Source organism: Crassostrea angulata, chromosome 10, assembly GCF_025612915.1.
Source record: "Crassostrea angulata isolate pt1a10 chromosome 10, ASM2561291v2, whole genome shotgun sequence".
In the NCBI taxonomy this organism is placed as follows: Eukaryota; Metazoa; Mollusca; class Bivalvia; order Ostreida; family Ostreidae; genus Magallana; species Magallana angulata.
In genome coordinates, this window is record NC_069120.1 from 22,793,424 (window position 1) to 22,810,000 (window position 16,577).

The following is a 16,577-nucleotide window of genomic DNA, read 5'->3' on the forward strand; positions in this document are numbered from 1 at the left end:
TATTTTTGTCGTGCAAATCGTTCATCTGTCGTCACAACGGGCACATGCGAGACAATTGATGGCAGGAAAATTATTTCGTGTAAAACAGACTATATTCATTTTATATACAGTTAAGAAATTTCTATTACCATAAAATTGAAATATTGCTTTACCTTTTCAACACATCTGTAATTTGTGAAAGAAAAGAGAGTTCGTTTTCTCCCGCATCCGCCATACCAAAAGTTCTAAGTTTCGGATTTAAACAATGATTTTTTGATTTTTGGTAATATTTATTTTAAACAAGGGCCATGCTTGAATTTTTACTAATCACTTTTGGTTATACATATGGAATTTAATTAAAGATATTGTAAAATTTCCTTTTAAAGAAAAGTTCGAAACTACAGAAAAAGTATCAATGGTGTCATGTGACATTCAAAATGGCTACTTATGAATGGTAAATGGGAAATATTCTATTTAACTTGTTTTATCACCATGACATGCTTTAAAATAATGAAACCTAACTTTGTAAAACTTCAAAATCTAGTGGCATTTTATATGGTTCTTGGTTAAAGCACACAAATAATTTTGAATTTGGAGAAAAGGTGTTTAAAAACGCCCACATATCAGGTCCAGTACAATCACTAGATTTTGCTAAGTAGCTTGATTTATCTACATAGCTTTATTTACCTACCTGAAGTAGGTTTATTTAGCTACTCAACCATACTTTTGCCTTAAGTAGGCACTTCTACTAAAAGTCGCACTAAGGTGCAGCAGTAATTTTCAACTTTGAACTGATCTGAAAACAATTCTTTAAAAAATCACTCTTAAAACTGTTGCTCTTTTTGCAAAAATGTTTTGGGGCTATGTATAACTGTTTATGTGTTACCGAACAGCTATTTTCTAAATGGAACAACAAAGAAGAACAGTTCTGGTTAACATGATGATTGATTGGTAATGATTTAGCACAATATGAAGTAATCGTACTTATTCATGCCTCATCACACACAATGTGTCATACAGTTAATCAAACAATAGAAATGCATGTTTTCCTTAAAACTGCTCAAATGCAGCAATGTTTCAACTTTTTGCTCTGGGTTGTTTTTATAAAACTACACAGTACAAATATAATTAAATTAACAATTCCTTATGACCTTTTGTCTGTTACATAAAATGTGAAATTGCATAAAGGTAGCTAAATAAACCTACTTCAGGTAGGTAAATAAAGCTTTGTAGGTAAATAAAGCTACCTAGCTAAATCTAGTGATTGTACTGGACCTGCCTATAGCACCTTGATGTTAATATACAGATATGCAATTACAAGAGTTGGATGTTAATTTTCATGTTTTTATTGTTTTTAATCAAGGCAACCACTGCAGCGTAATTATGACTTAGAATCTCAGAGAAAGTCATTAGTTACTGAAGCAGCACTCTCACACCCTTTACAGAGCATCACTGTAAGTACTGCAAGGCGTCTCTGACCCAATTGATATTTACTGAAAATTCATTTGCATTCAAATTAATTTATTGCACAAATCTGGTTTCGGAAACTCAAGAATGCTGTAATCCAATGATTTTTCTATATGTATGAATACTGACTGATATGCTGTACTTGTGTAGTGATGTCATGGGTAAAACAAATTAATTGGTAGAAAGGAAATCAATTAGAAGTGATGCTGCATTTGCTGATATGTGATAAAGCAGTGTTTGCAAGACAAAAACAGCATGCGAGTTTAGATAAACTTGTAGAATAATTATTGAAATTATCCATCCTTGCATTTCAAGGACCAGATTCTCAAAAAAAATTTGCATATATGTTAAAAAAAAAAAGCTGTACCAGCTGTTAGAGATTTTTGCACTTTAAATTATACACGCACTCTGATTCACCAGATCATAATTAAAGTCAGGAGTAAGAATCAGAGGAACTTCATGATCAACAAAACATGATTACTGGTCATCTTATATTTTCGTCCATGATTAATATTAGGTTACAGATGTGAAAGCAGATAAAAGGGGAACCCAAGCTAAGAAAAAAGCAGAGGATGTGAAGAAGTCTTCCAGTTTTATTGATCCCTTGAGTAGCCTAGGTCCCCTAGCTTCGTCTTTTGAAGGGTCAGATCCATTGTCTAAGATAGCCTCACAAGGAATTGACCAGGCTCCGCGTGGCACCAGAACAAAAGTTTGTTTTTAATAAAGCTAATGTAATCCTTTTGACACTTAATACATGAAGCCCAAGTCATTACTGTGGTTTCATCAATATTCGTTGAATACCAATTTTCGTGGATTTCGTTGTTTAGTTCTTCCACGAAATAAAATGTTCATTGAAGTGGAATTTTCATTAACATTTTGTATTGATATGGCCATTGGCCACGAATTTACGTATCCTTGAAACTGTGATTTTCACTTTATCCACGAAAATTGATACCCTTGAATATTAATGAAACCACAGTATGTAAAAAATTAGTACAAATATTAAGGAATTATTTTTTTCATTCAAGTCAGAAGATGGATTGGATGAAACATTTGAACCGTGGTCAGCTAAAAAAGCTGGAATCCTCACCAAATATACCACATCTGAAAAATTGTCCATCACTACAAGTTTTCTATCCTCTGCAGATAAGGAGAAAAGTAAGTCCATCGTGATTAAATGAACTTCAACATGAAACTGATTCATTTATAGCAATTAAAACACATTATATTTTGCACAGAGAAAAGAGAAGAATTGATTTGAATATTTCAATAATAAGTCTTTTTGGAAGAAATTGTTGGAAACAAGTAAATTGTGTAGTTTTGTGCATGTATGATGAATTCTATGAAAATTTCAGTGGTGATAAAAAGTCATGCAAGTACAACAGTAACTGATAAAGTCCGGAACCGTTTGGAACAGCTGGATGACTTCGAAGAGGGATCAGTACAGGAGATGCTGAATCTAAGTCAACAGGATTATGTCAAACGTATTGAAGAGCTGAACCAACAGCTGATCACAGCCTGGGAGAATGACCAGAGGGTCAAGGCTCTCAAAATTGTAATCCAGGTGAGGCTGCATGGGACATGTCTGAGATCTGATCACACTATGGAATTATTAAATATACTAAATGCTTATAAGATCATCAATTTTTGTGAGTACACCATATAAGATGGATTATAAGGTTATTTGGAGGGTTGTGACTCTTTAACTGTTTGTCCTGATTAAAAAAGAACTGTATTTTGAAAAACGAGTTTCCCATGTTTAATCGAAACTTTACATCATTTTGAAAATACTTTGCTGGGAAGGAAAATCATTCAGGTTTTAGACCGGGGCTCCCTGAATATCCCAGGTGCTTCACCAATTGAGCTATTTTCCACTAATGACCAAACATCCCATTACATTAGGCTATAAGTATTGTAAGTAAACAATGTCATTCTACCGTAATCCATTTTCATGCTGTGTCTTCAGAGTGCCAAACTCCTGTCAGATGTGTCTGTCATCCAGTTCTATCCCAGTAAATTTGTGCTGGTCACAGATATCTTGGACACATTTGGTAAACCTTTCATTATCTGGTTTTATAAATTCACTGAATACAAGCATTTCAATTATAACGCTATTTTGTTCATTTGTGTATAGATCTTTATACACTGTGTTTGCAGGTAGACTTGTGTATGATCGTTTGAAGGAGAAAGCCGTTTATATTCCAGCTGGTAGTGGAGTAGCCAGATCATTACCAGGTGATATGATAGCACTCTTAATGAGTAGAGTGAGTGTGATAATAGATGTACCTAGCAATTATATGTTATGTCTTCATAATATTATTACCGTTCTGTTTAGATAATTTTACACCTGATATGGTGTCAGAAGGTGCCAAAGAAACCTGTCGCAATTGGTTTTTCAAAATTGCCTCAATAAGAGAACTGATTCCAAGGTTTTATGTGGAAGTTGCCATTTTAAAGTGCTACAGTTTTTTGAATGTTGGGTAAGTGATTTAAGAAATAATTACTAGCTGATCTTTGATTTATTGTTAGTTCTAACAAAATGATATTGTATTAAATCCTACAGAATATAAACCATTTTCATTTATTTCATTTCTTTTATTCAGAGAGTATAACGATGCTTTACAGAGACTAGCAGATATGATCAGGGGGATAGGTGATCCCTTGGTGGCCATATATGCCAGATGTTATTTGAGCAGGGTAAGATGCTGACAAATTTCTTTTCAGATATAAATGATGTGTAATCAACTTTTGAGAATTTTTTTTTCATCGTAAGTGCATTTTTGCAAAAGTAAACAATTAATGAAGATGGAGATTTTATTCATCATTCACTTACATGTATTTTGATGACCTCTTTTTCATAGGTTGGTATTTTGGTAGCCCCTCAAACCAGAGATCACCTAATGCCTTGTTTTGATGACTTCCTAACAACTTACAGTCAAGTATGTATCTGATGACTCCATCACAATATTGAAAGTATTGTACATTATACCTTTTATTGTTTTTCTCTCTGATCACAGGGGCATCGTATCCGCTCTACACTCTATGACTATTATATATATGTCATAGAGTGTAGAGCGGATACGATGCCCCTGTGCTCTGATTTTAAATAAAAAAAAGCATAAAATGAATTTATACTAGTACATGTAAAATTATGATGTACATGTACTTTATGTGCATGTAACATACACTGACGTTATATTCAGATTACGCGGGGGTGTTAAGGAAGCATATTGGCAATTTAGCGTCTTATTTTGACAGTTATATTCAAAATCGTGAAATTAAATAACTATTTTGAATACGATCAAAAACTTAGTATTATCCTTTGAAATAGATGTCAATGCAATAAAATCGGTAGTACATTACTGCCACATTGGTGCATTATCACATGACAACTATAAATAGCTTACGTATATTCCTTAACATAAAATGAGATAGAACAACACTACCCCGCGGTTTCCAAAATAAAATAAACATACTAAGTGAAGGCAAAACATCTCAGTTTAATCAAAACTGCTGCTAGAGTCCTATGTTTTTCTTATTAGGGCCCCGCAAGGATTTGCGGGTGCCCTATAGTAATCACTCTGTCCGTCCGTCCTTCTGTCCGTCCGTCTGTCACTCTTCCGTCCACAAATTTCCTGTTTTTTTCTAATAACTTTTTTTATGGTTGCCCAATCAAGTTCAAATTTGGTATGATAGTTCAGTAGGCAGAAATACATATTTTGATGCTAAGTTTGGTTCTCTATGTCTTCTGGTTTGGAGCTGGGGTGGTGGGGTAGATTCCTAACTATGCATAAGAAGAATGGGCAAAGAGAGATAACTGCTGAGAATGAATGGGCAAAGAGAGATAACTGCTGAGAATGTTACCATTGTATACATGGAAGGCTGTGCAATATTTGTCCTTTGGGATTAATTAACCTTCCACAGGAAGAAAATCCTAAGCTTTATCTCTATCTGTCACATTGAGATTAATTACTGCACTGCCTGTGTCTGCAAATGAACTTTGTTTTGTAGTTAAGGTCAATTTTGAATGATGTGTAGTATTGTGTACATTCTTTGAAATATGGATTTAAAATATAATATTCATATTTTATTTTGGTTAAAATACTGTACACAATGATTTATAATAATTTATTGAATAGAGGCAAAGCCTAGGTATCATTGCATTGGTCTCAATTCTTTGTTTTTTTAACAAATTTTATTTCATCCCATGTTAACCCACTTTATCCCGTGGATATAACTCATTGGATATTTTTGTGATATCCCACAGTTGTGACTTTACAATGGGATTTGCCTAGGCATAATGAAGTAAAATAATGTAGATTTTATAAACAGTATAAACATTGATTGCGGTGTATAAAACATGGGATAAATAGAATCTCATATGATTTGTAGTATAATATGATTTTTATCCAACTTGTGTGTTTTATTCCCTCACTAAGGCTCAAGAAAAAAACACTTTAATTGTTGGATGAAAATCATATCCAACTACAAATCACTAGATCCTATATATTCCAGTTCTTTACATCTTCTACCGGGCATTTATTTTTCATCATTGTTAATATAAAGAGGATGGAATTCAAAGTTTTTTTCACTTCTCTATATTAATTGTCATAGCGGGGCCCTTCCTGACTGGTCAGTTTTCTAGTTTCAATAGTTATTCATCCGGTTCTCGTAAAACCTTCCCAACTTTAATAAAGTTTGTACTAGGGAAAACGGCAAGTTGCATCAAAACAACACACAACATTGGATTCTAGCAGCACTTTTCAATTTAAGCATTGATCAAACTAACGATACATAAAAAATTCCAAGTTTAATATATGCGGGGTAGTGTTGTTCTACTCGGATTTTTATATCGTAAACAATGACAGAGGAAAGCCTGGCCGAGAAATAAAAGCAAATTTACATACCTATTAGCGAATGATTGATAAAACTATTATCTCTCCCAGTATTCTTATGTTCCATTCTTAATAAATCACACCACAATATTTTATTAGAGTTCTTAGATTAGTTATATTATGAATATGTTTACAATGCTTTCCGATCAAATTCACACGACATTCAACTTTTAGTCGTGACGTCATCAATGTGTAAATCTACGTAATACAAACTTATTTCTGAAAAAAAAATTGTTTTCAGTATTTTTATTTGCTTTTGGTCTACATTTCGTTGCTTAGATAATTGACTATGTACATAATAACTAAGATTTGTGATTTCACGAAATTACATGTAACTCAGAATCCATATCTTCCTTAACACCCCCGCGTATGGAGAAAATTTGAAGTTAATATGGATTTCATTATTAAAAAAAGAACTTTTATTAAAAGTTTCCTAATATTCTTAGGTTCATAGTGACACGGTACAGAACACTCTGGCCGTACAGAAGATGGAGATGCCTAGGTACCTCACCTTGTTCTCTCCAGCTCTGGACTGGCTTCTCCAGTGCCTGGCCAACAAATCCTCAGAAAAAACTCTGATGGAAGTACTCCAAAAATCTAAGAAACATTGTAATAGGTACGGCATATATGTAATAATCTATATTTGTATCTTGGTATATATGTATGTGGATAGATAAACTAATTTTACCATATGTGCCAATAAACCCTGCAGTAGGTCTTACTGTGCCTTCTTCTTTATCTTCAGTGCCTTGCTCCTGAATTCCATCATTTCAGCATTCAAACCTGAGTTTGTTGCTGTTAGAGCTGTGCAATTTACTGACATGATCAAGGAGTGTGAAGATACAGGATTTCCAAAGGTAAACACCCTGTCTTCTGACCAAATTTTTTCATTTTTCTGATTTTTCTGTGTACCAGAGAAGTTGCAAGAATTGTTAATTTGTGGTTTTTGTCAAGAGAAGGATTTATTTATGATAAATGGTGAATGTGTCAGCATTTCTGAATTTGACACTCATTGTGTATTTGTACATGTTTCTCTCATTGTAAATGATTCTTTCACTGTAGCATTACCTGTATAGAACTCTGGGCCTCTGTCTTGTAATGGCTGACCCACCAGAAGACCAGCAGCTCACTGTACTTAACGAAGTCTGGAAGACAGTTATGAAACTAAAAAACCCAGCAGTAAGTTCTTCTATGCACTGATGAAAATATTTGTCTTTTTTTTCTTTCAAAAAATCTAAAAGGATTATAGTCTACATGTATATTTCCTTCTTATCCTACATGTATGTTTGAAATTGTCTAATTTTTACTTTTCAGGATTATATTGGTTGTTCAGAGATTTGGATAGAGTATGTTGTAAAACACTTTGGGGTTAGTATGTAGTGAAACACTTTTAATTGTTTTTAATACACCTACATTTATGAAGTGAACCTGGATTACAGAGGAGAAAGTTTTCACATTGTACCCACCAGATGCACATGTATTGATCATGAACATGTTTAAAAATCTTGTTTTTTTTAATCAAACTTATTCTCTGATTTCTGACATTTTGTAGAAGAAGGAAGTGAACAAAATCCTAGCCGACATAATTAAACACATGACTCCAGATCGGGCGTTTGAGGACTTCTACCCCCAGCTACAGTCTGTGGTTACCAAAATACTGGCACACATACACGATTTCTCTGTCCTCTTTTCCATAGTAAGTCTGGGTACAGGAAACCAGAGGAAAAAAATAATTTATGCACCCTCAAGTGACGTCTGCATGTAAAAAAAAAAAAAAAAAAGAGTACAATTCATCTGCATTGAAGATTTAATTTTTATTATGTTTACTTTTTATTATACCCCCGCAAACGAAGTTTAGGGGGGTATATTGGTTTCACCCTGTCCGTCTGTCCGTCTGTCCGTCTGTCTGTAGACGCAACTTTGTCCCCCCTATAGAATTTTTTATTACTGCATGGAACAGTTTGAAAATTTGTACATATGTTGAACACCATCTGAAGATGTGCACCTGCAATTTTTTTTAAGATCAGACAAGATTTAATGATTTTATGACAGTTTTCATTTTCCTTATTCTATATATTGTACACTAATGTTTGAAAAGTAAGGGAGGTAATCCTTACAGATTTTATTAATTAATTAATAGAAAACACTCTAAAATATATTTATATAAATACATCCAGATGGAGTTTTTTGTCTTTATGTCTTAATTAATAAAAAAAAAAATATTTTTTATAAGTATTCTATCAACTGACAATGCAAAGTTTTTGTTTGTCAATGATAAATTCTTAGGAGCTAATGAGAACATCAAAGACAAGTGTGGCTGAATCCATTTGTCCCAAGGGAGCCATTATCTGAGCCATGGTTCAGTTGGAGCATGTGTTTAGGGGAAATTGATAATCTGTAAAATGGGTGATGGTTTTGGGGCTATTTTAAAACTGTTTCATGTAAACCAAAAGGTCTATCATTATAAGGAAATAAATAATATTATAATTATTAATAAAGAAGTTAAACTATTTTTAGAGGTTGTTTAAATTTATTTGTCAAGTAATTTGATGAAGTGACACTATTGGGCATTAATTTAAATGAAATTCAAAATTACTGTTATGATTGTAGTGTTTTGGCAATTTTAAAATTGTTTGTAATATTAAATTTTCTTTTTTACATATTTTTACATAGTATGGTAATTATGGTAATGTTTTGGAGTTTATTAAATTTAACAAGCTCATCAAAGAAAATCATAGTCCTATGGGATCAATTTTCTGATATGGAGTTCAATTGTGCCATAGGAGAAAGTGAGGAAAATTTGAAACAACTAATTGCATCTATCAAGACTCTTATTAGAAAGATATTGAAAGTTTTATCAACAGAAGAGCATTGCTTGGCTACTGGTATTTCTATTCACTGCAAAGGGAGGGGTTATTGTCATTTTGTTGGTTTTTCTTTAAATCAATTAAATTAAAAAAATATATCATCAGATACATACATTTGTAAATGTATTACTGTTATAGATATGTATTAACGGTGAAATTCTGACAATTTTGATTTTAAATTTTCTTTGTTAACTATTTTTTTTTTTTTTACAATTCTAGAATTTTTTTTTTGTATGTGTTCCAAACCTTAATTATTATTCAATTCAATTATTTGTCCCATTTGAAATTAGCCTAGCGGGGGTATTAGTCCCATTAGGACAGTTCTAGTTTTTGAGTAGCTTTCACGATTGTTATCTACCAGTACATGTATGACATTTAATAGAATTTATTTTCCTTTTTAGGACAAATTTTTACCTTTCATTGACATGTTTCAAAAAGAGTCAGTTAAAGTAGAAGTGTGCAAAAACATCATGGAAGTTTTTGTAAAGTAAGTTAATATTCCTCCATTACACTAGTCTTAAAACAGTTTTACTCAATATATGTACCTACAAATGTCATCAAGCGTTGCGCTTTGCAAAGAAAATTTTCACAAAGATTCTTAATTCCCTTTTTAAAATCTGTAAATTATAATATGGTTAGGATAAAAGGCAAATCTTTTGATTTTGAAAATTTAATTAACATTGTATGAAGTTACAATCAAACTCTTTTTATATTCTTTCAGGCATCAGGTGGAACCAACGAATGATCCTGTGATAATCAACGCCACTATGTTTGTTTGTAAAACCATGCATGACTCTGTGAAGTGAGTTTACTTTTATGGAGTACATGTATTTACCGCTGAGTGTGGCTTGACTGAAAAAAGTTTTACAAAGTGGCCTTAAACTTAATTACACATATTCCTTGATTTCAGTGCTCTCACACTGGATGATGAGAGAAAAATGATAAGCAACCTGATCGCTGGCTTTATCCGTAATATTTCCTTTGGGAGAGATTTTGAACAACAGCTGAGTTTTTATGTGGAATGTCGATCATCATTTAGTAACCTTGATCAAGTCTTGGTTCAACTTATACAAGTAAGGATGTATATGGCCATTATTTAATTTCATATAGTTACATTTCCTGTAAACACTTTACTTTCAGTGTGTTAATGCTATAAACTTTCAGAATGTGAACGATTTATCAATGGAAACAAGGAGAGTTGTCAAGGGAAACCACTCCAGAAAAACTGGAAACTTTGTCAGGGTATGTATTTAGCAAGAATGAAAATGAATTTATGCATTCTAAATACTTATGATGCATGTTCCTTGATACAAAAATTTATTCATATTGAAAAAAAAATCAAATTGAAATGGAACATATTTGTAAAATATAGGTTGAGATACTGTGATTTTGGCTTTATTCCTCTTAAACAGTAAAACTAAGTTTGGAAGATTTTGTTGCTGAGGTAATCCTTAAAAATCAAATGTTTATTAAAGGGAGAAATATAACAACAATTTGAAAGTAGGACCACTTATTTACATACAGTAAAACATGCTTTTAATGAAGTGCCAGGGACGGATGATTTCCCTTTGTTATAAGTGTAATTCATTATATTCATCAAGTTTACAGCATATTATAATGTCATGGGGAATGACATACTTCACTGTAAGTGTCAATTTATAATAAGTGTGTTTGCTATAACTGTGTTTTACTGTACATGTATCCTTGATTAGTAAATTTTACTAAATCCTAAAAAATTGATATCTAAAAACATAGTACATGTATTAATGAAGCCACAGTACATTAAAATGCATTTGTATCTTCATTTTTAAATAAATATGAAAAACTAATAGATTTGACTCTCACTTATGCTAAAAACCTAGTAAGATACATTTAGACAATTTGTGACAAGTGTCATTTAATCTGGTGTTTCATTTCCAGGCTTGTGCTGCCTACTGTTTCATCACCATTCCCTCGATCCAGTCCTCCGTGGCACAGCTACAACTATACCTCCTGTCTGGGCAGTGTGCTCTCTTAAATCAGTGCTACAGTCAAGGTATGTCTGCCACCCGGGAGCAATCCACAAAAATTGGTCCCCACGAGTTAAAATGATTCCACATTATGCTTGTTCAGGTTTAATTTAAATGACAGAGTTTATTGTGTACCTTAAAATGCACTGTTCATAATTGCATGCGTGCTGCTATCACTATTAAAGAATTTCAAATTTTCTCAAACAGCTGATGCTTTCTTCAAGGCTTTCATCTCTTTGATCCCCGAGATTCCCAAAACCTTGCAGGTAGATGGTAAGACCAGATCTACGGAGCCAATACTGGTGGAGCACATCTATAACTTTTTGTCTACATTACTCATTGTTCCTGTAAGATTTCAAACTGGTTATTTATGTTATTTGAACATCAGTATTCAGTCATGATATAAGATTACGTACATTAGACTACATTTGTATTTTGGATATGCTAGTACAATGTACATGTACCTGTAAAACTCTGGGAAATTATTAGAATTTATACATACTTGTAGATATACATGCACATGTACCAGTATTCAAATAGTGCATGCTTTTATAAATTTACCTTAACATTACAAATATGTTTAGGGCTAAAGTAATTTTATCATCCATTTAATCACAGGATAATCCAGATGCAGGAGTACTGTACTTGTTGCGTGGTCTGCTAAACATTCTACAGAACTACTTGTGGGAGACACAAACTGACTACAAGGTGCTGGTCTATACCAGAGTGCTGGCTCTACTGTCCGCCATGAGTCAGGACTCGTACCTATATCATGCAGACAGAGGTACACGTTAACATGCTGTTGTTATAAGGTTAAAAGTAAAGAGTTATTGGAATGAATTGTAAATATTAGTTGCATTCTTTTTTGGCACATTGATATATGCACTCACATTCTAGAGGTTTAACACAAGATACTTTTGACTTTGCACCTGATTACATGTGGAGCATATGGCTTTTACATGCAGAATTAATTGAAAAGTAATATTTGGATGTATGTTACTCTATATATTTTTGCTAATTTTGTTTATGATTATCTTCTATCTGTATGCAAAAGATATTGTAATTTTTTTTCATAATTTTAGTTGATTCCAATGATTCTATGTATGGGTCGGACCCCAAATTTTTGAATGAATTAAAAAGCATGTGCAGTACACTGGTGGAAGAAGTTTTAAGCTATCTCAAAACATTAGCACAATCTGAGGTTTGTATGGCTCTTTAAATATTTTTTTAATGAACATGTACAGAGAGTTATTACATTAAATATTTTATATATGGCTATGCTGAACTCTTAATTTACTCTTAATTTACTTCTTGCATCGCTAGCTGGTGAAAAATTGAAAAGTTTTCTTGTTTACAGATTGTTCCTTTTAAATCCATCTTCTTTGAATGGCAGATTTAGTGCAGGGACCTTGTTTTTCTTTTTTAATTTTATTACACTGGGCATCATTTATATTTTTCTTCACAGTTGTACAAACGACAGTGTCTAGTTTCATTGGAGTTATTTCAGACCATTGTGTGTCATGGGGACATCAGGGAGCCAAGTTTATTTTCTCTGGCCACTAAACTTTGGGGACTAGCACAAAAACATGGAGAATTGGACACCAAAATAATGGTAAGGGATTAATAAACTTTGCACATACAGGATATATATTTTTTTTTATTTCATGTCCATATAATTACATGGTACATGTACATACTGATTTAAACTTTGATTTTACAAAGCAACAATTTGAATAACTGTATACAATTTTTGTCTCACAAAAGTTAAGAAAAAAATAAACATGAATTAATGTATGTTTATTATGTTAGGTTCGCTGTTTAAATGGTGTCAAGAGTAAAGCAGCAGCATCTACCATCAGAGAATACACTGAGCTTGCAAGCAAACTTTCACTGGAATCCAGAACATAGTGCAATTCTGTACAAAGAAATTAAAATGACAGTTAATGACTTGTAAAATATTATGCATATTCCCCCCAGTATATATCTTTTCTTGTATTGTAAGCTACATGTATATCATTTATACCTGGTGCGTAAATTAAAAGTGAAATATGGTGTGTGAATGATTCAATTCCTGTTTTAAATAAATTTTCAAACTTTGCACAGGTGAGGCTTTTTATTTATGTTGGTGTTGCAGTTTTAGGGGGATTTTTCTCTCTATGTTCCTGGAAAAAGAGAAATATATTGTTTTGGCCTGTCTTTTACATGTAGTCTATCATTAATGTTTTCACTCAATTTGATGAAAACATTAACTCTATGTAATCTAGTGCTGTCCAGTGAACATTTTTTTAAAATCTATGAATAGAATAAATAACAATAGGAGAAAATGTTCTACAGGTTTTCTTAGTGCAATATGAACGGCCCGGTTGAATGCAAAATAACAATCTAGCTACACCTGAGTAACCACAGGACCTAGATTTAAACCTAATGTGGTAACATGCTGACCCAACTGAATACCCTATTGAGCAATCCAAGAAGCTATTTAAAACTCTACTGGTATTCTGTAATTCGCTGTAATATAGTTCTGATAGTTGGCTCAGAAATAAGTTGTCGCAGGATGGTTTATGTTACGGAAGCATATAAGTGCCACATTTTTTTGATTTTTTTCTTTAAAATTCCAACTTTTAAGATGGAGTTTACAACTTTAAAGTTGATTTTTCAAACTTTTTTGTTTGAATTTATTTCTTGTAAATATAACAGTATACATTATATGACAGGCAAACTGGCCATAAACTTATACTGGCACGCCAGTACTATTGTAATTACATATGTCTGAACTAGAAGTTTTCGTATAAATATACAAGATTAAAACGTTTAAATGTATACATGTACATTATCAGATATCGAAATAATTTTGAATCAAATAAATGTTATCTCAATGTAACCAAGCAGGGAGGAAATCCATAAGAGAGCCGTTTTGTTTAACAGGTCTATTAAACTTTTTAAAGCATTGACCTATAAACAAAGAAAAATATATTATTTAGACAAAATACAATTAAATGCAGCACTGTCAGAGACAATTAAGATCAAAACAATTAATTTAAGCCTTTGAATTTGTATATATACATGGCGCTAATAATGATCACTTGGAAAAGCCCAACTTTAAAGTTGGAAAAATCAACTTTAAAGTTAGAAATTTTAAGATTAAAGTTTGAAATTCCTACTTTAAAGTTGGAATTATAAAGAAAAAAACTTACAGTGCGACACTAATACGCTTTTGTAATATCAGAGACATAAATAACTTTATTATATCTCTGGTAATATACAGCTTGAAACTTTGAATACAAAAATGGAATCATCTAACTATGATGAAATTATTGATCATATTGCAAAGATGAAGGATAAAACTCAACTTGGTACGAATTGTTTAAAACTTTTCAAAGCTATATATAGAGTAACTTCCCTTTTGAATACGCTCTCTAGTTTGTCCTTCACTGTTGCGGGAGAGCATCACAACAGATTGAAGAAAATGGGTCTGCTACGACACACGCTAAAAAAAGTTAGTATTTGGGATACATGTGTATTGTTTGATAAGACTACTGACTATTCTTTCGATTAAAATTTATTTGTAACGTTTTCACTGTGCAATTTTCAATGTTCCAGTGCAGACTGGTTTTCAAAGTTAATCAGTACCGAACTGATAGGCACTTGTCCTTAAATGTAATGTCAAATAAAATCACACTTACAATTTGCTTTGTAAAATCGTTGATTCTAAATTTCTTGTTTCTCAACTTGGTTTTTTGGTCTCAAAACCTCCAAACCTCCATCCTTACATTTTGTTTTCTGGGTGATTTAGGGCAACATACATTTTAAAATATTGTATTTGTAGGGCCTTTTGGGGCATCAGGCTCAGGTGAGGCTCTTCCATGGGTCAAGTGCAGCTGCTGCCAAAAAGGTAACAAAATAAAATTTTCCACTCAACAAAATTAATGTGCATGTACATGTAGAAAATATTTTCATATAAAGTCTGTAAATTGTTGAAAAAATATTGTGTTTTAAAGTGTACATGATTGATTTTGTTTGTTGATTTTTGTATCAACCAGATCTTATTTTTTGGTTCAAATTGAATTTCAATTTTGAACTGAAGGTCAATTCAATATCACTATTACTGTTTTACACGTAGTTCCCTCTGTATATGTCTTTTAAACCATTGATAAATACAGTAAGTTCCTAGAAAGAATCCTGAATAGTGTTAACAAAGTAGATACTCAAATGATGATGGCTTGGTTCTCTTCATGATTGTCCAGTGAACAATGTGCAGTGAAGCATGAAAACTTGGCACAAGTTATTGTTCTAGCTAATCTTCAGTTTTACTTCAATTTAAAGCTGTTGTTTGTGTGTTTAGAATATTGCTTCAAACAATTTTACAAGAAATACCCAAAGGCATATGTCTAGCAGCTTCAGTCTGTAAAGTTAATGGTCAATGTAGTTAATTTCTATGTATGAAATTCCTGTGAAAACACTTTTGTAAATGGCCTTGGCAATCAGAAATTTTATTTCACCTTTATTAAAGACTAAAATCCCTAATGATCGAAGTATGAGAGTACAATTTTTGATATAATTTCATTTTATTTTATTTTACCGGTACTTGTTTACTCATTTTATAGGGAATTGATATTCATACATGGACTAGTCTACCTTTGTGTTAAAAAAACCCTGTTATTAAAGTTTATGATAAATAGATGTATTACATCTTATTCTATTACTGTACAGTAATATCTGGTTAATGTCTCTAATTGATCTTTTTATTTCATGTCCCTTCAGATGATAAGGCCCTACTTAAGGGATTGATTATGCAACAATTTACACCAATGTATAGTTCTTAAACAATGTAACCAAAGACAGGCATTGCCAATGCCACTTCATATACACATGAGCTTTCAATTGAATAGTAGCTTTATTTAATTTGAACAAAACTGTCGAGACTTTGGACTGTATGTGTTTTTGGGAGGTTTTTTTTTTTTTTTGGTTCTGTGTTTTTCATGGCATATGGCATATATTTTGTGTATGAAGTTGTAGATTATTTTTCTCAAAGACTAAATGCTGCAAAACACAAATGAAGATAAGTCCATTTATTCCACACTTTCATGATTCAAGAAAATGATACATATGTATGGTCAATGAACAGTCATTGCGTCCCTTGAAATGGGAAATAAACTACCCTTATCTCATAACATGCAGAAATTGTTTAAATCCCAAAAGTAAACAAATTTTCTTTGTCTTTCCAATTGTCCAAGATAAATTGTAAGTGCAAACAAAACATATACATTCACAGCATTATCATAAAATATCCCAATCATTTTTAAAAAGTTTTGGGTTTTATCTGTTGACAATCAATATCTATCAAAATGAATTGAGTTCTT

At 32.3% G+C, this 16,577-nt stretch overlaps 2 protein-coding genes across 2 annotated transcripts in view; both read left to right on the forward strand.

Annotated features, from left to right (window-relative positions):
* Positions 1–374: 374 nt before the first annotated feature.
* On the forward strand, positions 375–13,156 carry LOC128165762 (VPS35 endosomal protein-sorting factor-like). Its single transcript, XM_052830585.1, has 25 exons — positions 375–433; positions 1,343–1,433; positions 1,964–2,155; positions 2,475–2,604; positions 2,802–3,010; positions 3,413–3,497; positions 3,604–3,681; positions 3,782–3,926; positions 4,050–4,143; positions 4,308–4,385; positions 6,788–6,957; positions 7,087–7,198; positions 7,404–7,520; positions 7,656–7,709; positions 7,894–8,037; positions 9,610–9,695; positions 9,930–10,010; positions 10,119–10,281; positions 10,373–10,450; positions 11,129–11,243; positions 11,425–11,564; positions 11,836–12,001; positions 12,300–12,418; positions 12,683–12,829; positions 13,027–13,156. The coding sequence occupies exons 1-25, from the start codon at positions 417–419 to the stop codon at positions 13,123–13,125; spliced, it is 2,910 nt and encodes a 969-aa protein (XP_052686545.1). The 5' UTR covers positions 375–416; the 3' UTR covers positions 13,126–13,156.
* A 1,415-nt stretch (positions 13,157–14,571) lies between these two features.
* The window catches only part of LOC128164693 (aconitate hydratase, mitochondrial-like), a 12,921-nt gene continuing 10,915 nt past the window's right edge, over positions 14,572–16,577 (forward strand). Inside the window, exons 1-2 of the mRNA XM_052828676.1 lie at positions 14,572–14,713; positions 15,044–15,109. Coding sequence (XP_052684636.1) covers positions 14,684–14,713; positions 15,044–15,109 — 96 coding nt within the window. The 5' untranslated portion in view covers positions 14,572–14,683. The remainder of the gene's footprint in view (positions 14,714–15,043; positions 15,110–16,577) is intronic.

Coding starts and splice junctions, on each gene's coding strand:
- LOC128165762 (XM_052830585.1), top strand. Junction 1,434..1,963: donor ACCCTTTACAGAGCATCACT/GTAAGTACTGCA, acceptor GATTAATATTAG/GTTACAGATGTGAAAGCAGA. Junction 10,282..10,372: donor TCTTGGTTCAACTTATACAA/GTAAGGATGTAT, acceptor ATAAACTTTCAG/AATGTGAACGATTTATCAAT.